The following is a 24,298-nucleotide window of genomic DNA, read 5'->3' on the forward strand; positions in this document are numbered from 1 at the left end:
AAGAGGTCAGAGATCTAGTGGAGATCTGGTCTCTCAACGTCAAAAGGAGACAGGAAGGAAAGTGCACGCTCCTACATAACAAAGTCATGCATACACTCATTCCGTCCATGATGTGTTATAATGTACATTCCACCATGCATTTGTAAATTAGTCATGAAACTTGTGTGGACTTTTCTCTTGTCTTATATTGAGATTGACATTTAACCTACTGGGTTGATTATACTGAAACAGACAGATATTTCCTGCGCCTGTAATAACATCTGTTGTGCATGTGACAAAGAAAACATTTGAATTGGTTTTACAGCTGAGAATGAACCTGGTCAGTGATAAATCAGTGTTCCATTAATCACCATCGACCCGGGTCAGGGAAGCATGCTTTCTTTGCATGCTCCTCAGAGCACAAAGCATTGAGTCTAAAGTACAGGTCTTAGGTCAATCCATTGTGCACTGTTTGTGGCTTATTAAAGATAGCTTTCTTCGAATGTCTGAATTAACACACTAATCCCTGCATAGTGCTCTACCTTATCCCTACAGGCTCTGTCCAAATTAGTGCACTTTAGAGGGCATGGGATGCCATTTTGCATGATCCCCAAAGCTGATGACGAAGGCTAATGGCAAACACAGTTAGGTATGATGAGATCTCAGGGCTGGGGTTAAAGGGTTTTATTACACAAGCTGGGCAAAACATTTCTGATAGGGGGGTTTCACAACAAGAGGCTGATTTGAACTTTGTATAGGAGTCGCAACTGAAGTCTCAAAGCCATTAGTGTGCTGATTTCAAAATGGCTTTGTGCTGTTTCTTCTGCTCAGGTATAATGCTTCAAATTACTACATTCTTATGCGATTTTTAGTCTTATCTTAAAGGGGTTATAAAGTACAATTTAAAGAAATATCATCTTCCATCCATTTTCAACACTTTACTGTAAAATATGTTTTTAGGATCTACAGACAAATTAAGTTCAAGGACAAACAGCTCTCATTTTATTTAATCAATCATTTTATTTAATAGGTAATTCAATTCAGAACCACCAGACATTTTCTAAGAAAACCAAACCAAAGACATTTGCTGACATTTGCCCAGGTCCCCTTTTCGGGTGCAGCCGGAGATCCACTACAAGCGCTGTGGCTTGGAGGTACGCCGCAATCCAGTGTGAGCTCGTGCTAGTGGCTTGGCGGTTGTCCTTTTCAGACAGACGACGATCTGCGCCTGCTGGGCCACCAGCTTCAGCAGGAGCTGGGATGTTTCCACTAGGTCACCAGAGTTTCAGCTGAAAGAGCGTTAGGTTGGATTCAAACCCACGCTCCTGCAATTGATGTGTACTGGAGGCAGAGGCTTAGACTGCGGGACCACCCTAGGCCAAAGATGATTACTTTTCAAACCAGGCTAGACAGCCCTCTGAGAACCCCAGGTCACTGAGTTTATAAGTTGGGATGCGATAGTCGACAGAATCAAAGGCTTAAGCCAAATCAATAAAAACATCCGCACAATACTACTTTCTGGCTAGAGCAGATATGATGTAATTTAGGACCTTTAGAGATGATCGGATAGACCCATGGCCAGCTGTTAAGCCACACTGAACCACAGAGAAAACATTGTGGGACTCAAAAGGGCGGTTTAACCGTTTGTTGACCGGGCATTCAAAAACTTTAGTCAGGCAGGGCAGGACTGAGACAGGCCTATAACAGTAAGGGTGTAGATTTACGCCCCCTTTGAAAATTGGAATGTCCGTGACAGCTTTTCCAATCTTGTGGGAAGACACCCAGCATCTGGTGATGTCTATGAGATACTTCAGGCAATCACTGCATTCAAAAGATGTTAGAGCATGACAAATTTACTCTTTGCATAATGTTAATCTGTTCAAATACTCATGGAGTTCATTATATGTATTATATTACAGTAGGTATGGGGTTCAGAAAAAGGCAAGAAAACTTTACAACATTTGTCATAACATTATTTATTGAAATTCTCTAGTCGATAACATTACACTTATGAAAGAATCAACATGAATTTCAAACATATGAACAAATACATCTAAGACAAACCAGGCAGAAAAGCATATTTCATGTGGGAGTCATTAAAAAAAGTCAAGCATCCCCTTCCATTTGTGGACATAAGCAGTGTTGGCCTGGTCCCAACTCTGTTTGTGCTGTCTTTCAAACAAGGCAAACAGATTTGGGACCAGGGTACAAGAGAATGTAATTGTAATGTCAATGTAAAGTCCCCATAACCTGACTACTGTCCTGTGGTCCATAATGTGTAGTGATGTAGTACAGATTCTGGGTCTGGTGTCACAGCTTAAGTAGAACACTGATAAGGGGGTGAAAACACAAAATTACTTTGAGGAATGTAGGAAAACTAACGTAAATGTAATATGCATGAAATGTGATATTGATCATAATTTACTTTCTACAATATCTATGATATTTGTTTCCTCTAGTTCTTAGTCAGACCACTGAGGAAAATGATTATAACACTCAGGAAGAAAAGCTGATTTTATGTTGTCTTGAGAGGGTGGTAGGAGAGTAAAAACAGACACATACAAAAAGTATTGCTCCTATACACACACACACACACACACACACACACACGTTTACTCACTCACACGCCAGCACACACACGCATGGAGAACCTCTCTTTCAGTCCAGTCTGTCTCTTCAGCATTAGAAACCATCATTGCCAGTGTGCTGAGTGCTGAATGCTTGGAAGTCCTCAGGGATGGTATCTGTGTAGTTTAGAGATCCAAGGGTTATGGCTCAAGTTCAGGTCCAAAGTAATCTCAGTCAAGTTAAAACCGAGGACGCCAGTGTGGCTGAATCCTTAATAATTTCACTCATTTTGGTTAAAACCAGACAGCAGGAGCGGTCATGAATGTATCAACGATGAGCGATTCTTTCAATGTACTTACCATTGCAGCGGTACTTCAGGTTGGACCAGATGATGTTCTCTTGAGAGAAACAGAACACGCCAAGTCGCCCTCCTCTCATGGTGGTGTCAATGGTCACACCAGAGTCAGCCACCAGCTCTGTCCCCTCATAGAAACGGGCCCTGAGCAGAAACCCAACAGACATGAACCATTGATGTTGAAAATATTAGGACATTTCTACAACCCACTTTCCCCAAGGGAGGAAACAAGGTTAAACAATAATGGTAACACTTGAATACTGCTGTAATTCGTTGGAAGATGCTATACAATGAAGCATTGAACCACACGTTGTCAAAGGACCCGCTAAGTTAATTCTATAACCCCCATTAAAAAACAAAGTGAAAACGTTTTTTCATCGTTTTTCTTATTACCACTCTCGAATTCGGACCCATGTATGTTCTAGTAAGCTGAAAAGCATCCTTGATGGTGTCAGCAATCAACAGCCAGAAATTATAGTAACATTTGATTGGTCAAGAGACACTGATGATGCGTCATATCAACTTCAGCTTTCCTTAACTTCTGTGAAATTCAATAGAAAACACTGCACGCAGCTCATCACGCGATCGGCTCACTGGCCCTAACCCAGAGCCAGAGTTCTTACGTGAGAGAATCCCGAAGGCTAAAATATGACCAAATTAACCTGTTGGTGTAGCAGCGATCTCGGCCGTCTCACCTGATGTAGCCGACCTGGGGCCGGTGCTGCAGGTACCAACGGTAGGAGATCTTGTCCTTCCAGCCCACGTTCCTCGGGTCCTTCCACAGCAGACGCACCTGGTCGTTGGTGTCCCCCGTGTGCCAAAGGGAGTTCCTGAGGTGTTCCCCGGGACCCGACTTGGACTTCACCGCCTGGCGACGGGGAGGTACGGAGAGTCAGAGTGGTGGTGGGGGGGGGGGGGGGGGGCAAGGGGGCAGTTAGCGCAAAAAGAGAACAGTACATTTGGGATGTTGGCTCTCGGTTTACGGTGAAACGCGCAAGTCGCCGCGCACACGCCGCGCACACCTTGAGCTGGATGCCAGGCTCGGCCACGGCCCTGAAGGGTGTGGCCTGCCAGTAGGTCTGCTCCGTCTGTTTCCACATGACCACGTAGAATGAGGAGGAGTCCTGGTAGCCGAAGATGAAGCCTGCGTAGTCGTCGTCAGTCACCGTGTTGACGTGGAACGTCCCCTCGAAGTCCACCCCGCTGAACGCTGTGTAACCTAAGGAACAGAACAGAGGTCGGGACGAAGCATACGACTTGGCACAGCTACGGATATTGTAACTTGGTGCGTTATTTGACGATTCCCGACGCTTTTCTTACCGACAGCGAGTCCAGGGTCACTGTTCATGGTCTGCACAATCTCCATGCCCTGTTTGAGGGATAAAACGTCAGTCGTAAATGTCCCATAATTTACGCTGCGTTGAAAGTATTCTTTTTTTGAATTTCAGTGATTGACAACCTGACCTGATTAAGGACAACCCAGTTGGGGTCAATCTGGGCGTCGCCTTCCGGATCAAGCACCACTGTCTGATAAGCTCTGAAGTCTGTCAGAGTGACCTCTGCATTCTCAGGGCAGTTGTCTATCCTGTCGATGATCTTGTCCTGGTCAAAGTCTGACTCACAAATATCTCCAACACCATCGTCTGGGAGCAAATGATTAGAAATGATTGGCTGAAGAAAGTTCTAAGCGTGGACATTATACAGAAAAACTGCAAGGCAGAGAGTTTAGGGTTGGTGGGTTGAAGATCAATGTTTAATGGTGACTGTGTATATAGACTGTCTGCCAGCAGAGAGTTACAGTGGATTTGCAGGTTTCAAAGCTGAATGTGATGCAGACCCTTGTCAGAGCCCTGGTTCCTGCCTTTCCCCTGTTTTCATTGACTCAGTTTTATACTGTGTTGTCAAATCTACTATTGCCTTCGTGTCATATAACGTGTCAACCTTCACAGAGACTAACTGGCCAAAGCGTGAAGGTTTATAGTAGATTATATATGACCAATCTTTAAAAAGCCTTACTCTCCTTTTGGTTGGGCAATTTGGTTGCAGAGGGAATACAAAAGAGTGAAGGAAAGGTTTCGACGAACTGTTTTCATCCAGCTGGTCTGGGTTTGGAACCAGCCGGCAGTTATCGGGTCCCGGTGGCAGGGTGTCCGGGATGTTGTCGTTGTCATCGTCGTCATCACACTCGTCCCCCAGGCCGTCTTTGTCTGTGTCCAGCTGGGAGCTGTTGATCACGTTGGGACAGTTGTCCTTGGTGTCCTGGTGACCGTCACCATCACTGCAGACCGGTTGACAGATAGGGAGCAGGGACGAGAAACATTGGGGTCAGCTCATCGCTTGTACGGATGGAGTAACTGAGCCCTTTCTGCTGTCTTGTTGACCGCAGTTTAGTCTGGGAAGAACTGGCTGGCATCTCTTTATTTAAACATCGGACAGGCTAGTTTGTATCTGATCGTTTCATACAAACGACATACTGTAGTGGACATTTTAAACGAAGGGATGAGATCGCTTTGGCTGCCATGAATCGAATCAAATAAACTACTTCAAGTGAATTATCAAGTGAAATATCATTGTGGATATTTGAAGAGGGATACATTTTTGTGTTCATAAGCTGAACTACTTTTTACCTGTCTTGGTTTGTGTCACAAGAATCCCCAACCAGGTCATTATCGATGTCGGACTTGAAATCAGAGCACAGATTTGTTAAAATCCCTTTTGACCACTCAGTTTTTACATTTAACACATGGCAGGACAACTGAGTTGCTCCATATCCCATTCTATATATGTAAACTGAACAGGTCTCAGAGCCCTAATGGGGTCCTGTGGAGGCAGCCTGACCTGGTTAGGATTAGGGATATCAGGGCAGCTGTCACAAGCGTCTCCCACTCCATCTCCGTCCCGGTCCAACTGGTCCCGGTTCACCACCCGCTGGCAGTTATCCAGGAAGTTCTTCAAGCCTGAAGACCGATTAAGTGACAGAGTTTGATTTTGTGAAGTTATCCAATACGTTCCCGCCACACTGCAGAAGTGACCGACAAATGCATGTGTTTTAACAAAGAGGACACCTTTAGAATCGGCGATTTGTCTTGTTCGTGTGAACACAACGCTTTGAATCTCGATGGGACAAAACACATACCTTTGTGCGGTGAGTAAAAAATAAACATGATTTATGGCATTATTATCAAAAAGCAAACGCGTTGATGCATTTGTCATCTGTGCGCTGTTGCTAGAAGTTCCCTAGGCGTGCCACTGGAAGGGGCTGTTGCACTTGGAATCTGAGGCAACTCTCTTAAAACGCACTGGGCCCTGTGTATGTCATGTCTCATCTGTCTCAGGGATGCAACAACACTGTGATCATAAAGGTCAGGCCGTCTGTAGACAGATTCTATAAAAAGCTACCCGGCCAGTCATCTGCAGAATTAAAGAGCGAAGGGGACAGAAGCATACTGGCCTAATGTTTCAGTTATCTTCATAGTGGGGTTTTTAGTGTTGGGTTAGTTTCTGGAACTGATGGCTGTCCGAACACACTGTAGCTCAGCGGTGTTGATGTGTCACATCGCATACCGTCTCCGTCCATGTCGTCATCGCAGGAGTCTCCTTTCCCGTCGCCATCCGTGTCCCTCTGATCGGGGTTCTCCACGGTGCGACAGTTGTCACAAGCGTCACCATGGCTGTCCTTGTCACTGTTCCTCTGGTCCACATTGGGCTTCAGCCAGCAGTTGTCCTGCCCGGGAGAGAATGTGAGGGAGCTGGGCCGAGCTGACGTGTGCGGGAGGGTTTAGGGGTGTAACTGTTCGGAAGTTGTACCTGGTCATTCGGAATACCGTCCCCATCTGCGTCATCATCGCAGGCGTCCCCTTGACCGTCCTTGTCGGCGTCCTCTTGGCCGGAGTTGGGAACGCGGACGCAGTTATCCTGAAAACAGAACCAGTTCATTTAAAGGTCCTGTCGTTGTTTTCCCTGACACCACGTCCAAACAAGACAAGGGGAGAGGGGGGTTGGGAGAGGGATGAAGTGAGAGAGGGGGCTCAAGAGTGGAGAGCATTAGAGTTAGAGCGGTAAGGAAAGAGAGATCGTGTGTGCCATTTAGTTGTGTTTGTTGCGTTGTCATGGTTACCTTTTTACAGAGCACATCCTTGCACTTGAGTTTCTCATCAGGGTATCCATCAATGTCAGTGTCCTTCCCACACAGGTAGCCATTACCAGCCCAGCCAACCCCACACTGACAGGGAGAAGACAACACTTTAGAGGCAGAGTGCGGGTGTGTGAGTTGTGTGCGTATGTGTGTGTGTGTCTGTGTGAGAGAGAAAGAGATTTATTTTAATCAAAGCATGTTTGTGATCTGTAAGGCACCACCTGACAGCTGATGGAGCCGTCTCTTTCTTGGATACACTGGGCGTTGATATCACAGGGATTGGTAAGACTGTTACCACAGCTCCTGTCCGGCTTACAACCCTTCACCTGGTCCCCCGTGTATCCCGTCTTACAGCCGGCGCAGACGTAGGAGCCCTACAGGTGGCGGTATAGGGTGAAGGTCAACGGAGACATGTAGGTGTACATGTATTGATGGTAAACGCAGTGAGATATTTAGGTCGGAATCCAAGAACATAATGTTTCCTATGCATCCTTTTTTAAATGATGCAATATTCGGTAAGGATTCAGACATGAGCCTGGATAGCAGATTTGCTGGTGCTTCAAGCTATTTCTGTTGCATGATTACAGAGGTCATGGGTTTTGCTGAGGCAACTTACGGCGGAGTTCTGACAGAGAGAATTAGCAGTGCAGCCGCCGTTGTTAGGTTCTTTACACTCATCAATGTCATTACAGACCTAGGAGACAGATATACACGGTTAAAACAGATGGCATACTATTTCCAGTTATTATTCATAGCTTGAAACTGCTTTTTCGGGATCACCAACCCTAATAACAATGTCACCAGGCCCGTTTCGTTTTATGGTCTTGACCGAAATCTATTGGAGCTGACTGACCTGGAGCTGTGGTGACAGCTGATGGAGCCGTCTCTTTCTTGGATACACTGGGCGTTGATATCACAGGGATTGGTCAGACTGTTACCACAGCTCCTGTCCGGCTTACAACCCTTCACCTGGTCCCCCGTGTATCCCGACTTACAGCCGGGGCAGACGCAGGAGCCCTACAGGTGACATCGACTGACCTGTTTGTTTGTCTGCGCGTAGACCACTCCCACCCCTTCCAGGGCCACGCCTGTGTAGCCGAGAGGACACGCCTCACAGCGGAACCCTGGGGCCATGTTCACACACTTCACCCCCGGAAAGCAGGGGTTAAACTGACACTGGAAAGAGATGGAACATGACTCCTGGTTAGTACTTACCTTACAAATACATTGCATACTTGTGGTGGACACACACACCTCGCGACACACAAACACACACGCACCCTACCTCGTCCACATCGTCGCAGCTGAAGCCGTCGCCCGTGTATCCGTCGGGACAGGGTCCACACTCGACCCCTTCTTTTGTCTCAACGCACATGTCGTCACGGAAACAAGTACCAGGGGCACACTTGGGCATCATGACCTCGCTTCCACCAAGTCCTTCAGAGACGCCCAGAGGAAGTCCATTGTCAGTACCAGTTGCTTTCTCATGTATTACTTATTAATGTGTTCTAAGTAATCATACTTTTGAGCTGACATAGTCAGGAAAAAAAAGCATTTGGACCAATCTATAAACTAGTGGAACGTTTAAATATTTTGTAATATAATGGTGGTAGGATTGGGAGTTCTTACCACATGCCTGGCACTCAGAGATGGTGTTTCTGAGAAACGATGTCTCTTTGACCTTTAGAAAGAAACAGAAACATGTTTTCCGTTTGAATGCTTTTTTTTAATACATCGGGCCAGGAGGTGCAGTGTAACATTTCCCAGATGTGCTGAAGCATCATAGTTACCTGCTGAATAAGGACATCTTTCAGCTCATTTATCACCTTGGTGAGCTCCAGCATTTGAGTGGACAGCTGTTTTGTGTTGACCCCTGCATGGGAGAACAGCAAAGGGGGAGAACATGATGGAAGCATACCAGAAGGTTACATGAGCGTCACAGGGCGTTTCTGGTTTGAGCTCCCCTTAGCCTACATTAACGGTTTGTGTGAATAGTCAGTAAAAATATTAACATTCTACCACCATTTCATTAAAAAAACATTCATTGCCTGTCATTGAAGAAATGGCTTTTGCTTTAAAACCAAAATGCTTTCTGTCTGAACATGACAGACGATTGTACATTACATTATTTATTTTTTTAAACAAGTGGCTGGGTGTTTTTCATTTTAGACTCTTACCCAGAGTCTGCACTGAGTCTCCTTGTTGGTGGCAGTTTTGTAGTGAGGCTATATTCTCAAACGTGTCTCCCACCACCAGCTTCAGTTCCTCCAGCTCATCCTGTTTGTGAAGCAACCCAACAACAAGCACACGTTGAGTTGGCATCAGTACTTAAGGAAGGGCTTGATCAAGACAAGGTGGCTGCTTGGTTTGTTGTCTGGCGGCCAGATTTGTTCCTGCTGTAGCCGACACGAAATTGTTCACAAATCTTTTATTTTTCTGTGGGTGGGGGGGTGGTTATTATTTATCCTGGATCCCTACAGGCCTTAGTTCACTCTTATTACAATTGATTCTGCCATAAAAAGGTACCAAACAAATAGTCAAAACTGAATTGATTACATGTATTAGTATAGCTGGGATATCCGATTGAGGGTTTTGTTACATAGTAGCCCTACTTTATTCTGTGTGTCTTTGTTAGTATAACCACAAGGATTTAGTCAAGAAAGACCAGGCTAGAATTTAGGGTCATTTTAATTTGGAAGGAGGATCGGTGAGTCAATTAATTACAACAAATCCGCTGTCCCTGAGTACATGGAAGCAATGGTTTGTTCAACCCGGGTAGCTCTGGTCGAATGGCTTAAAGCAGAAAACAGACTGACACCCAATTCTTGGTTTAAATGTATGGGATTTTATAGCTACGCATGAATATTTCAACAGGGCCTAAACGGTTAACGGTAGAGTACTATAGAGGGAACCGTGTTATTTCAGAAGAGAAAAGTAGGTTGCAATACTGAGTTGAATCCAACAGCGTCACCTCTGCTTTGCCCTGCATGCTCTTCAGCTCCACCACACCGTAGCCTGCAGGGAGGCCCTGAAACACGGAGGGGAGTTCTCGGACCGTCTCCACCAGTCTGCAGTCCAGGTGGAGTTCTAGCCCCCCAGGGCCCTGCTGCATCCCCTTCAGGTGGAAGAGTAGGCGGTGGCGCTGGCCGTCCACCAGCGGAATGTTGTTGAAGGTTATGGAACTCATCCTCCGGTCGCTCCTCAAGTAACGTAACACGGCTGAATGAGAGCCAGGGGGAGGGGCGTGAGTTGAAAAGTGTCACTTCAACTGCGTCAACGAATTGAATACATAAAAACTTCAATGGATTGAACGAGAAAAAGAAAATAAATACTATTTTCAACATCACAGAAAAGCACTTAATATATTATGCATCCCTCTCTAAAGCACCCGGCAGCTCACGTGTTGGACGGAGCTTTGATGGGCAAATTCAATATCTCTGAATTAATCATGCTGAAAAGAAACCATTTGATGTGTATTTCCAGCATGCAAGTGGATAAACCATTGGTTTTAATGGGTATAATGTCGGTCTTTCTCTTTCTTATCTCTTACCTCTGTTGAGCTTCCCAAGCACAGTGAACTCAAAGTACTTGCTGTTGTCCTGGGGGTTGTAAAGACCAAACAAGATGGTGGCAGTCTTGGACTGCAGCTTGAAGGTGGTGAGGATGAAAGTCTCGTTCACTCCCTGTTCCACCAGGCCTCCCTGGAGCAGGTCTGGCAGACAGTCCGGAGAGTTTAGGAGATCGTAGACTGAGGGAAAGAAAATACGTTGGAGGAAATATGAAGTCAGGTGACTGTTTAAGGAAATATGAAGCAACAAAGTGAAGTAACACAAATAGTAGGAAATGATGAATATTGATTATGGAAAATTATTCAGTCATTCTGTGGTTCAGTAGAGCAAGAATGCCTGAGTACATAGACGGATGGCATGGTTATTAAGTAAGGGATTTTTTGAAAGTGCCTGTGGAAGAGTCCTCGTCAATAATACTTTATAGACTGAACTAGGATGGAGAAACATAGCTAGGGGGAAATGTTACATGGTCTCTCTTTCAGGATCCACATTTACACTTTCATCTGAATGCAAATGATTGCTGAACTAGAGGTTTTGGTTTTTTCGTGAAGATAGCAAGTGGATAAACCGTATAAGGCAAATTTCATTTATGTCATCAGTCATTTTGGAGGTAATATCTTTTAAGCAATACATTTTTTTCAATGCACATACAACAAGATTGGCTTTAAGATCAAGATCTGGATGAATTCATCTCGGCCCAAATAACCCTGCAGGTCTTTTGCTTGACCAACTTTACCACAAAAATAGCCTTTATGGATTAACTGTGCCGAGTCCTATGAGGGGAATGTAGAGGCCATTGAAGAGTTAAGCCCAAGGTTACAATTGTAGTCCATTAAAGTTCCTTGGGGACACTGCAGGCCACATGAGGATGTGCCTTGGATCTCTCTCTGCCGGTTTGAGGCCCTACATGAATACAAAAGTGCCTTAGCAGCTGTCTACTAAGGCACACTGTCATGAGGGCACCAAATTGCTCCCAAATGCTTCTAGAAAATTGCCCTCATCTCCCCTCGTCATCTCAGCCAAAATAGCAGGGAGTGATCCCTGCACAACATATCACGTGCATGAACGTGTGGTGTGTGTGGGTGTCTGCGTGTGTTTTTTCAGTTTCAGATAACTTCTGTTGTCCTGCCCCCAGTCTTTCATGCCGTTCCATCTTGCCTGGCCCGGATGGTTCCAGCTCATTGGGGGGAGCACAGGGAGCTTTTAAAGGAGTGCGGTTAAACGTGACTGCAGGCCTCCTTTTCATGCTGTTTCCTGCGGTCAATCTCACAGACAGGCCTGGTTTTGTGAAAGGCTTCACTATTGTCCACATCACCTGTGGTGGAAGCTCAGGCAAACACTAACAGATAGATCTCTGTTTGGTTTGACGTGACTTGGCGGAGGGACTGGGAGTGCACCAACGAAACAAACCAACTTCTATGCTCATCCGTCAGTTGGACATGCTATACAAACAGACACTCTCTTCACTTTTAGAGTCAAGGCCATGTATAGGTCAGGATCACCTCACAGAGTACCATGAGAAACGGTCTGATTTTATTCCCGGAGCTTCCGCCTGTCCTCTCATGATCCATCAAGCTATAGAAAAACCATGTTCCTGAAATCCATCTAAAACCACATCTAAATCCATTTAATACATCTGGGGCCGGCCCACCCCTTAGGAACAGTAGACAGCCTGCCTAGGCAACCCAGATAACCAGGACGCTACCGAAACTAACTTTTATTCCATATATACTTTATAAACAGTGCCTTTGGAAAGTTTTCAGACCTCTTTACTTTCTTCACATTTTATGGTGCTGTTTTGTCCAGTAATGTGAAAAAGTAAGTACAACCCCTGGAATTCTGTATTTATTTTGGCCACATGGATATGTAAACTTCACTTCAATACTGTTGACAGATCAAGGTGACCTGATTCATCAACTGAAACTCAATGTTTATGGTTTGCACTCATTTGTCCATAAAGAATATACAAAAATGTATTTTCATAGCACAGAAAAAGTAAGAACACCTCTAGCGTGAATAGCTAGGGGTGTTTATTCTAACGGTCTGTAAGTCTCTTACATAGACTGATAGGAATTTTGGCCCACTCTTCTTTATAGTACTGCTTCAAATGTGTCATGTTCGAGGGCTTGTTTGGCACCTGTCTGTAGAAAGTTACTTCACAGAATATGAGACAGCAAAAACCAAACCATGAAGTAGAATAAACTCTAGAGCTAAGTATAAATTCTGGTGAAGCATATATATGGGGAATGTAACAAAAAATGCTAAAGCATTGAAGGTTCCCAGGATCACAGTGGGTTCCATTATTGTGAAATGGAAGAAGTTTGGAACCACCAAGATTCTTAAAACTCCTAAAGTTGTCTGTCTCGTCAGGGAGATGACCAAGAACCCAAAGGCCTCTTTAATAGAGCTTCAGAGTTTCTCTAAGAAGATGGGAGAACTTGCCAGAAGGTCAACCATCTCTGCAGCACCCCTTCAATCAGGCCTTTATGGATGCCACTCCTGCAGTGAGGGAAAACATGATTTGATCTGCTGATTTTGTACGTTTGCCCAATGACAAAGAAATGATGAGTCTGTAATCTTAATGGTAGGTTCATTTGAACAGTGAGAGAGAGAATAACAACAGAAAAATCCAGAAAAACACAAAATGTTATAGATTGATTTGCATTTTAATGAGTGAAATAAGTATTCGAGCCCTCTGCAAAACATGACTTAGTACTTGGTGGCAAAACCCTTGTTGGCAATCACAGAGGTCAGATGTTTCTTGTAGTTGGCCATCAGGTTTGCACACAACTCAGGAGGGATTATGTCCCACTCCTCTTTACAGATCTTCTCCAAGTCATTAAGGTTTTGAGGCTGACGTTTGGCAACCCGAACCTTCAGCTCCCTCCACAGATTTTCTATGGGATTAAGGTCTGGAGACTGGCTAGGCAACTCCAGGACCTTAATGTGCTTCTTATTGAGCCACTCCTTTGTTGCCTTGGCCATGTGTTTTGGGTCATTGTCATGCTGGAATACCCATCCACAACCCATTTTCAATGCCCTGGCTGAGGGAAGGAGGTTCTCACCCAAAATGTGAGAACCTCGCTGCATCCATCGTCCCTTTGATGCAGCGAAGTTGTCCTGTCCCCTTAGCAGAAAAATACCCCCAAACATAATGTTTTCACCTCCATGTTTGACGGTGGGGATGGTGTTTTTGGGGTCATAGGCAGCATTCCTCCTCCTCCAAACACGGCGAGTTGAGTTGATGCCAAAGAGCTTGATTTTGGTCTCCTCTGACCACAACACTTTCACCCAGTTCTCCTCAGAATCATTCAGATGTTCATTTGCAAACTTCAGAAGGGCCTTTACATGTGCATCATTGAGCAGGGGGACCTTGCAGGCATGTGTTTCCAATTGTTTTCTTGGTGACTATGGTCCCAGCTGCCTTGAGATCAATGACAAGATACTCCTGTGCAGTTCTGGGGTGATTCCTCACCGTTCTCATGATCATTGCAACTCCACAAGGTGAGATCTTGCATGGTTGATTGCTTCTGTGGACAGGTGTCTTTTATACCGGTAACAAACTGAGATTAGGAGCACTCCCTTTAAGAGTGTGCTCCTAATCTCAGTTTGTTACCTGTATAAAAGACACCTGGGAGCCAGAAATCTTTCTGCTTGAGAGGGGATCGAATAATTATTTCACTCATTAAAATGCAAATCAATTTATAACATTTTTGACACGTGTTTTTCTGGTCTCTCACTGTTCAAATAAACCTACCATTAACATTATAGACTGATCATTTCTTTGTCAGTGGGCAAACGTACAAAATCAGCAGGGGATCAATTAATTATTTCCCTCACTGTAAGTAAAAGTCACATGACCTGCCGCATGAAAGGCTCTGAGAGCAAGAGAAAAAAGATTCTCAAGATTCTCTCAAACCTTTGGGTCTGAATGCCAAAGGTTATGTCTGCCAAAGAGGTGCGAGCATCATGCTATGGAAATGCTTCCCAATGGTTGGTATTGGAAGATTGGTCAGGTTTGATGGAAGGATGAATGTAGCAAAATACAGAGAGGTCCTTCAAGTCATCCAAGAGGATGAGAGGATCTACAAGGAAGAATGAGAAAAATGCCCAAATCCAGGTCTGCAAAGCTGGTAAAGGCATTCATAAGACGACTCAAAGCTGTGATCACAGCCAAAGGTGCATCTACAAAATACTGAATAAAGGGTCTGAATACTTCTTTTATATTTCACATTTTCATTTTCAATGAAATTACTTTCTGAAAAAAAGGCACTTTAGTTAAATGACTTTGCTACTGAATGAAACATGATTCAAAGGTGACATGATCACCACATTGGAATTGCCAAGATCTTTCAAAAATACTTCAAAAGGTAATCTCAATTTGACCTCACCTCACCTTTGATATATCACCACCAATCACAATGCACAGTGGGGTTTGTCAGCTGCAAAGATATGGTAATGTGACTAACGTTGAATGTGAGAGAAACTGGATAATTTTAGTTCTTTGGTTGGTTCAAAACGGGATTATGCAAGTAACTGTTGGTGGCCACAAAAGTTAGTTGTTCTTAAACAAAATGGATTATTGTTTCTTACAATAAATATATACTTTTTTTATTTTTATTTAGGCTACAACATGACTGTTAATAAGAAATTCTCTCTGAACATTTTATAACTGAGCTGACAGGAGGAGGCTTTAAATCGGATTGGGGGAGAAAGAACATCAATCATAATCCTATTTTTTTACACAGAAAACATTTAAGGTTAACCATTCATCATCATAAAATGGGAAAATGTAAATGTTTTGTTGCAAGCTGGGGGGCCCTGAACAACATTTTGCCTAGGGCCACCAAATGGCTGTGTTGGAAAAATCTACTTAACCACCAACAGTTCACATTTGCTCCACCTGAACAGCTGCACACACACAGATCTCTACCATGTAGTTTGTCAGATTTAGCAAAAGGCCACATAAACTACCACATAAAGCAACAGTTTCCTAAGATAAATTATCAAAAACAATAATATTGTTGTCTGATAATTGTATTTACTGTATAATGTGCCATGGAGCAACGTAAGCAATGAATTTAAAAAGGCTATTCTTCAAGAAAAAGGCATTTGTTTTACAACTGAAACATTTGTTTGATTACTAGAGGCCAATTATAATTGCTACTATTTTTCAACAAAGACAACTGCAGCTGTGTATCTCTTAAACACACTACAATTTAAGATTTCTGCATAGCCAATGTGGAGAAATACAATGGATATAAAAAGTCTACACACCCCTATAAAAAATGCCAGGTTCTTGTGATGTAAAAGAATGAGACAAAGATAAATCATGTCAGAATTTATTTTCCACCTTTAATGTGACCTATAATGTTAACTATTCAATTGAAGGGGAAAAATAAAAAATAAAATCTGATTGCATAAGTGTGCACACCTTTATACTAATACTTTGTTGAAGCACCTTTTGATTTTATTACAGGTCTGGGCTCTGGATGGGCCATTCCAAAACGTTAATCTTCTTCTGGTGAAGCCATGCTTTTGTGGATCTGGATGTGTGCTTTGGGTCGTTGTTGTGCTAAAAGCTGAAAATCCTCGTCATCTTCAGCTTTCTAATGGACGCCTGAAGTTTTGTGCCAAAATTGCCTGGTATTTGGAGCTGTTCATAATTCCTTCCATCCTGACTAAGGCCCCGGTTCCAGCTGAAGAAAAACAGCTCCAAAGCATGATGCTGCCACCACCATGCTTCACTGTGGGTATGGTGTTCTTTGTGTGATGTCCAGTGTTGTTTTTGCACCAAACATACCTTTTAGAATTATGGCCAAAAAGTTTAAACTTGGTTTCATCAGACCATAACACATTTTCCCACATGCTTTTGGGGGACTTGATGTTTGTTTTTGCAAACTTCAAAGAAACTTCAAAGGCTTCCGTCTTGCCACCCTACCCCATAGCCTATTTATATGAAGAATACGGGAGATTGTTGTCACATGTAGCACACAGCCAGTACTTGCCAGAAATTCCTGCAGTTCCTTTAATGTTGCTGTAAGCCTCTTGGAACCCTCTATGACCAGTTTTCTTCTCATCTTTTCATCAATTTTGGAGGGACGTCCAGTTCTTGGTAATGTCTCTGTTGTGCCATATTTTCTCCACTTGATGATGACTGTCTTCACTCTGTTCCATTGTATATCTAATGCTTTGGAAATTATTTTGTACCCTGACTGATATCTTTCAACAATGAGATCTCTCTGATGCTTTGGAAGCTCTCTGCTGACCCTGGCTAAGAAAATCCTACTAGAACGGCTGAACTTTATTTGTAATTAATCAGAGTCACTTTAAATGATGACAGGTGTGTAATGACTTCTATTTAACATGAGTTTGAATGTAATTGGTTAATTCCAGAACACAGCCACATCCCCAGTAAAAAAGGGTGTGCACACGTATGCAACCAGGTTATTGTAAAGTTTCTTTTTTTCATTTTTCCCCCTCGAAGATTTCAGTTTGTTTTTCAATTGAATTGTTCACATTATAGGTCACATTAAAAGTGGAAAAAGTTTTGACATTATTTAACTTTGTCTTGTTCTTTTACATCACAAAAACCTTGCATTTTAACAGGAGTGTGTCCAAACACAAGGTGGTGGTGCGACAGAATCTAGTAACTTGCCAATGGGTGAGTTTGGCATCACAGCTCTCAACACCCTCGGTTTCTAGCTGTGTAATGGAGATCAGTGGTTACCTGGAAGTACAGCTGAACAATATCTAGTGCTTTTTCTATTTTCTATTGAAGTTAAACATGCGTTATTGTCAACTTATTTCTTTGTGTCATAATATCCCACCGTTTTATTTCCGTTGTATATCGCCACAATTATAAATACTTTTTTGAACTGCCAACTGGCCTTTTTAACTTCCCCCAGTTGTTAGCCTACTTTACTAATTACTTGTTAATCCGGTGAATATTTATTATTTACTGTGGTACAATTATTCTCTGAACTTACTGAATGATAAATCTAAAGAATTGTTTTTGTTGATGATATTGTAGTAGGTACAGTGTTTGGACACAATAGCCAAGTTAACTAAACCCGATAGAATGCAGTGGGGTCAAGTTGCAACTAGTGTGGGTGGATTGGAGTTCCAACTTGAAATTAAAATTAATCATCTGAAACATTGCCTGTGAGCTCCCAAAGAATAGCCTGCATTTCCACAGAACATTGACCTTCATGACGAAAAGCTATTCTTTGGGTTCTTAAATTTTTAGGACTTTAGAGCATATATTTTGTTTATTTACTGAATTATTATTTAACCAGGTTACTTGAAGAAGTTTGGCTTAAAAAGAGTGATGGTCATGCAGAGGATATGGTGGTGTTGTGGGGCTGTTTTGATTAGGATACAGTGGATATAAAATGTCTACACACCCCTGTTAACATGCCAGGTTATTGTAATGTAAAAGAATGAGACAAAGATAAATCATGTCAGAACTTTTTCCACCTTTAATGTGACATATAACGTGAACAATTCAATTGAAAAACAAATTGAAATCTTTGAAGGGGATATTTTTTTTACTCACATTTTGGGTACGAGTCTATTAGCAGGGCACATTTTGATATGACAATATTTGCCCACTCTTCTTTGCAAAAGTGCTCCAAATCTGTCAGATTGCAAGGACATCTCTTGTGCACAGCCCTCTTCAGATCACCCCACAGATGTTCAATTGGATTCAGGTCTGGGCTCTGGCTGGGCCATTCCAAAATATGAAACTTATTTTGGTGAAGCCATGCTTTTGTGGATTTGGATGTGTGCTTTGGGTCATTGTCATGCTGAAAGCTGAACTTCCTCTTCATCTTCATCTTTCTAACGGACGCCTGAAGGTTTTGTGCCAAAATTGCCTGGTATTTGTAACTGTTCATAATTCCCTCCAGCCTGACCGGTTCCAGCTGAAGAAAAACAACCCCAAAGCATGATGTTGCCACCACCATGCTTCACTGTGGGTATGGTGTTCTTTGGGTGATGTGCAGTGTTGTTTTGCACCAAACATACCTTTTGGAATTATGGCCAAAAAGTTCAACCTTGGTTTCATCAGACCATAACACATTTTCTCACGTGCTTTTAGGAGACATAATGTTTGTTTCTGCAAACTTCAGCCGAGCTTGGATGTTTTTCTTTGTAAGAAAATACTTCCTACCCCATAGCCCATTTATATGAATACAGGAGATTGTTGTCACATGTAGCACACAGCCAGTACTTGCCAGAAATTCCTGCAGTTCATTTAATGTTGCTGTAGGGCTCTTGGAAGCCTCCCTGACCAGTTTTCGTCTCGTCTTTTCATCAATTTTGGAGAGACGTCCAGTTCTTGGTAATGTCTCTGTTGTGCCATATTTTCTCCATTTAATGATGACTGTCTTTATTGTGTTCCGTGGTAACAATGAGATCCCTCTGATGCTTTGGAAGCTCTCTGCGGACCATGACATTTGCTCTGAGATGCAACTAAGAAAATGTCAGGAAACAGCTGAACTTTATTTGAGATTAATCAGAGTCACTTTAAATGATGGCAGGTGTGTAATGATTTCTATTTATTATGAATGTGATTGGTTAATTCTGAACACAGCCACATCCCCAGTTATAAGAGGGTGTGCACACTTATGCAACCAGGTTATTGTAAGGTTTTTATTTTAAATGTTTCCCCCTTGAAAATGTTTCAATTGAATTGTTCACATTATAGGTCACATTAAAGTTCTGACATTATCTATCTTTGTCTCATTCTTTTACATCACAAAAACCTGGCATTTTAACAGGGGTGTGTAGACTTTTTATATCCACTGTACATGGTTTTGTGGACTGCTCTGTAGGTGTCAGTAATTCCGCAGGTCTGTATTACATATATATTTGTATGTGTTATGTGTGAATGACAGCTTGTGGTAGTGGAGTCTGTAATGTCTCAGTGGATTCCAGTGTGTCTGAGTGGAGTCCTGGATGTGTGGGTGGATTCCGGTGTGTCTGAGTGGAGTCTGGTGTATGTGTGTGGAGTCCAGTATGTGTTGGTGGTGTCTAGTGTGTGTGGGTGGAATCTGATGAGGGAGGGTGGAATATCTTGTGTGTGGGTGGAGTCTGGTGTGTGTGGGGGGAGTCCGGGGTTTGTGGGTGGATCCTGGTGTGTGTGGGTGGAGTCCAGTGTTTGTGGGTGGATCCTGGTGTGTGTGGGTGGAGTCCAGTGTTTGTGGGTGGATCCTGGTGTGTGAGGTTTGACCCTGGTGTGTTTGGGTGGAGTCCGGTGTTTGTGGGTGGACCCTGGTGTGTTTGTGGGGGGATCCTTGTTTGTGTGGGTGGAGTCGGGTGTTTGTGGGTGGACCCTAGTGTGTTTGGGTGGATATCGGTGTTTGTGGGTGGATCCTTGTTTGTGTGGGTGGAGTCTGGTGTTTGTGGGTGGAGTCTGGTGTTTGTGGGTGGATCCTGGTGTGTATGTACAAATTTTACATCTGGTGTAGAAGACCTGGATGATGAATTCTGCTATTTGAAATACCCTCTGTAATCTAGGGTGGTGCAGTGTCCATACCAAAATGGGGATGTGGCCGGTAAAGACGCTCTCAGTGATGCAGCTGTATAATGTTTTGAAGAGCTGAGGGTCCCAAATCTTACCAGCCTCCTGAAGTGGAAGGGGAACTGACACAATTTCTTCATGACTGTGTATTTGGGTGGGATGTATTATTAATTAATTAGAATTAATTAATCCCTTGGTAATTTTACATGCTATTAAACAATTTATAACATTTACTTTAGGAGGTATGTTTTATATTTGTCAAGTCTCAAAATAAATACATAGACATAAATGAATGCACGTTATATGATTAGACACACCTCATGTCACACCCAGTGCTTAATTTGTGCCCAATCCAGACGGATCCGGGACCTCCAGATCTAGATTTGTACTTAGCGACTCTTATCCGGTACATATTGGGACCTGCACAGAATTTGATGGATAAGGTTATCTGCCTTAATCAGTATAAAACATTAGAGTTTGACCAATAAAGAAAATAACTTAAATATATCTATTAGAAAAACAAAACTGCCAACTGTCTATGCAGCAACAGGGCTTTCAAAAGGGCAGGTGTTCACCAACTATGGTGGACTATTGATAGTGAGCTAATGTTAGAAATAATTTCTAAAAGACAATCAGATTTGTTTTCATTGTTTAAGCCATAGACTGTATATATAATGGACGATGCCCTTTCGCTCTTTTCCATTGGTGAAAAATGAAGCCACCAGTGTCCTGATACGGCGCTGACATCTTGGACTTGCGTCTGCGCAGATAGCGATCTTGGGACCAGTTCTGCGCAGTAGTTATGCGCAGTAGCGAGCAGGAAGTAAAGCCGTAAAGCCGCGAAATCAACGGCCCCACCCCTGTGCCCCGCCCTCACTCTCCCTCGCAGAATGCGCATACCGTAATCAATCGCAAGTCCAAGTACAGTACAACCTTTGCTTGTTAAACCTAGACGATATGTTATAGCCTAACTTACATCATGTTTAACCTTAATTTAGAATAGGCATAATACAAAAATAATTGGTAACTTCTAGCTAACGATCACCTGCTAGCTATTAACATGGCTATTAACGAGGCTTGTTGTCTTTTAGCTAACGTTAGCTAGCCCATTACATTTATTTACTAATTAAATAGCTTATAAATTTAACTTACCTAAAAAAATTCAAAGATCGATTGGAAATGCCAGATCGGTTAGCACAATGTACTGCAGAACAACCCATTATGTCCGTGTGAAATTATAGAAATTTAGAGATTAAATGTAAAGTTCCAATCTCCTCAGTCCTCCGAAGATTCAGTGGCTCCTCGGCTCAGATAGCTGTCAATCACAGCTGTGAATCACGACGTCACCCCACCGTTTTTAGAGCATTAAATAACTAACTAAAAACAAACTTATTTTAAAAACAAACTCTTGAATTTACATTAGGGTGATACAAACTACAGTAAATGACAGAAACCAGCTTCGGAAAAAATAGATTTGAAGGGTAATTTAATTGTTTAGTTGGTCTCGCGTCCCATTGAATAACATGGGGAGGGTGGGATTTATGACCTATACTGGGACCACTCACCAGGGGGCGATCGAGACGTTTTGGCTTCACTTTTCAGGGCTTGTGCGGCACGCTTGGTTTAAGCCCGCGGGTCAGTAGACCCAGGGAAGGAGAGCTCCATGGCTGTTATCTGGAGTGTCTGACCAGGGGAGGAGAGCTCCATGGCAGTTATCTGGAGTGTCTGACCAGGGGAGGAGAGCTCCATGGCAGTTATCTGGAGTATCTGACCAGGGGAGGAGAGCTCCATGGCTGTTATCTGGAGTATCTGACCAGGGGAGGAGAGCTCCATGGCTGTTATCTGGAGTGTCTGACCAGGGGAGGAGAGCTCCATGGCTGTTATCTGGAGTGTCTGACCAGGGGAGGAGAGCTCCATGGCTGTTATGTGGAGGCTGTTTGACCATTAATTAAACAGATATGAATACAACATTTCCGTAATCTGTGGAAGTCTTGGTGACTATGGTCCGATCATTTTGGTGTGATGTTGTAGTTAGCTGGATTGGATGCAATGCTTGAATTATAATAAGAGATGAGTTTGGTTGAATGTCCCATTATTTAATAATGTGGGCACAGACCTGTTTTGGCAGTGATGGCAGTTATGGATGTGTTAAGGCATTGTGTTCATTATATTTATCCTTTTTCTGCTCATCACGCCGTTATTTCAGTGCTGTTATAGTTCATTTGACCTCGTTCCTTCCAAAGATTTCCAGGATCTGCATTCACTTTGTAATCCAGGACCTCTAAATTGACAAATGAAGCACTGGTCACACCTCACCATTGTTTGGTGTGAAATTGCAGACAAAAACTGTGCAGTCCCTTATGGGATTCCATTTTGCTCATTAAACTCGTATCACTGAAGTCTCACTGCAGTTGGCCACTGGAGGGTCTAATGAACCCTTACATCCTTTGACATTTTAATCCCCTCAGCTTTGGCATGCTTGGACATTAGCTCCTCCCTTTCTGTAGTCTTCATGGATGCCAGCCATCCTTTCCAATAAGTGCTATTAGACGACCCCATGATTCTCAGTGTCACAGTTTATTGCTTCTAACATATTCATTTTTTTTTTTAAATTGCATCGTCAAGTGGCCGAATCTGGGCGCTCGATCAAAAAGACTGAGTTTCCCAGGAATTTTGAAAAAAATATATATAGTTGGGAAATCTTTCCAATGTGTTCCCATAAATAAACCAAGAGACATCATGTGTCTCAATGTAAACAACGTACACATTTTTTCCTATAAGTCTTTTTCTGGGAGTAATTCCAGTCGATTTGCAGTGTACAAATTGTTTTGTGTAATCATTGTAATTATGTTCCAGCCCCCCCAACCATCTGTTCCAACAGAAATGAATAACGGCCTATCCCCGGTTTACATGGTTTTGACTTTATGTAACCCCGTTATTATGTTATTAGTATTAAAATATGCTAATGCATATATTCCATATGATTATGCATACCTGATGTTACGTTTTTTCATATGTTATTTTTTTATTTACGACTCATTGCACCTTTATCTTTTGTTTTCTTATAGAAACCACAGCTAATGCATGTTTCTCTCATTACATTTAGATAGCAGAGTTAACAGTAAATTGCTAGCAGCAAGAAACAGGGGGCTAGAGTTGACTCACAGCACACAACACACAAAGTATCATACTTCCACACTCCAGTATTCCATTAGTAATCATTCCCATGTGTGTGATTGAGGTGCCAGTGAACTAAGGCACAGGACGGTTAGTACACACACACACACACACACTCAAAGGCACCTACCTACACACTCAATTAGTACACCAGTCAGAACTCACTCATCATCTCATAGTCTAAATTCAGTGCACAATGTTATGCTGAAGGATGTCTTTTCAATGAGAAGTACGCAGAGGAATATTTATCAGAACATTTGTTCTTTGTTGACAGAGTATCAAATGCCCTTTTGGTTATATTGGATTGAGTTTCAATTATATTTTCAATCACAGTGTCTGTTAGATCAATCATCTCCTGAGTGCTTCATTGTTTTCTGTTGCAATCCTCTGGGGTAGAGTGCTGAGAGCTTTATTAAACAATGACATTACAGTCTGTATATACAAAATAATTTGTCTCAATTTGGCTGCCATCAAACACTTAAAAAAACTTTTAAACTCTAATTATGAAGCAACCACTTTTAAATAATTTGAGTTGTATATTGCCTTGTCAGAACAGACTTCACCAACTGCATCAAGATCACATTGGGATTGTTATTTGCACTTACCTGAGCCCTGAGCTCCCACGTCCACACATAGGTTGAAAATCAGCGGCAAAATCGGAATCAGTATCGTCCACAGCTCCATTCTGCCCTCTCTCTGTCCCTAGACCTGTTCCTCTGGAGTGACTGAACCCTGTGGGTCAGAGTGGTGGTCCTCCTGTACTGTTGACCGGAGTGTGTGTTTTGCTGTGTCTTTGGCTCACAATACAGACAGAGGTGAAAGCTAGGCAGTCCTAGTGAGGCAAGGAACAGCTGCTGTGTGGTGGGTGACCGGGAAAGACTGTAGGCTGAGTAAGGGAGGAGGAGCAGGGCCGGAGCCGGTTTACGTCTTGCTTAAACGGGGCACATGTAGAGAAGGAGTGACCAAGACATCCTCCACCGTGCTGGCTC

The 24,298-nt window shown here is 43.0% G+C and overlaps 1 protein-coding gene across 1 annotated transcript; it reads right to left on the reverse strand.

The window, feature by feature from the left end:
• Positions 1–1,948: 1,948 nt before the first annotated feature.
• Positions 1,949–24,298, reverse strand: thbs4b (thrombospondin 4b). The gene is made up of 23 exons (XM_034297073.1): positions 23,915–24,298; positions 10,588–10,785; positions 10,009–10,256; positions 9,215–9,314; positions 8,828–8,910; positions 8,667–8,718; positions 8,323–8,474; positions 8,076–8,213; positions 7,654–7,731; positions 7,259–7,411; positions 7,020–7,124; positions 6,710–6,817; positions 6,467–6,626; positions 5,741–5,859; positions 5,530–5,582; positions 4,987–5,180; positions 4,367–4,545; positions 4,223–4,271; positions 3,925–4,121; positions 3,598–3,770; positions 2,907–3,046; positions 2,600–2,723; positions 1,949–2,308 (listed from the first exon to the last, which is right to left on the reverse strand). The coding sequence occupies exons 1-22, from the start codon at positions 23,991–23,993 to the stop codon at positions 2,662–2,664; spliced, it is 2,820 nt and encodes a 939-aa protein (XP_034152964.1). The 5' UTR covers positions 23,994–24,298; the 3' UTR covers positions 1,949–2,308; positions 2,600–2,661.

The sequence above is a fragment of the Esox lucius genome, chromosome 14, assembly GCF_011004845.1.
Source record: "Esox lucius isolate fEsoLuc1 chromosome 14, fEsoLuc1.pri, whole genome shotgun sequence".
NCBI classification, from domain to species: Eukaryota; Metazoa; Chordata; class Actinopteri; order Esociformes; family Esocidae; genus Esox; species Esox lucius.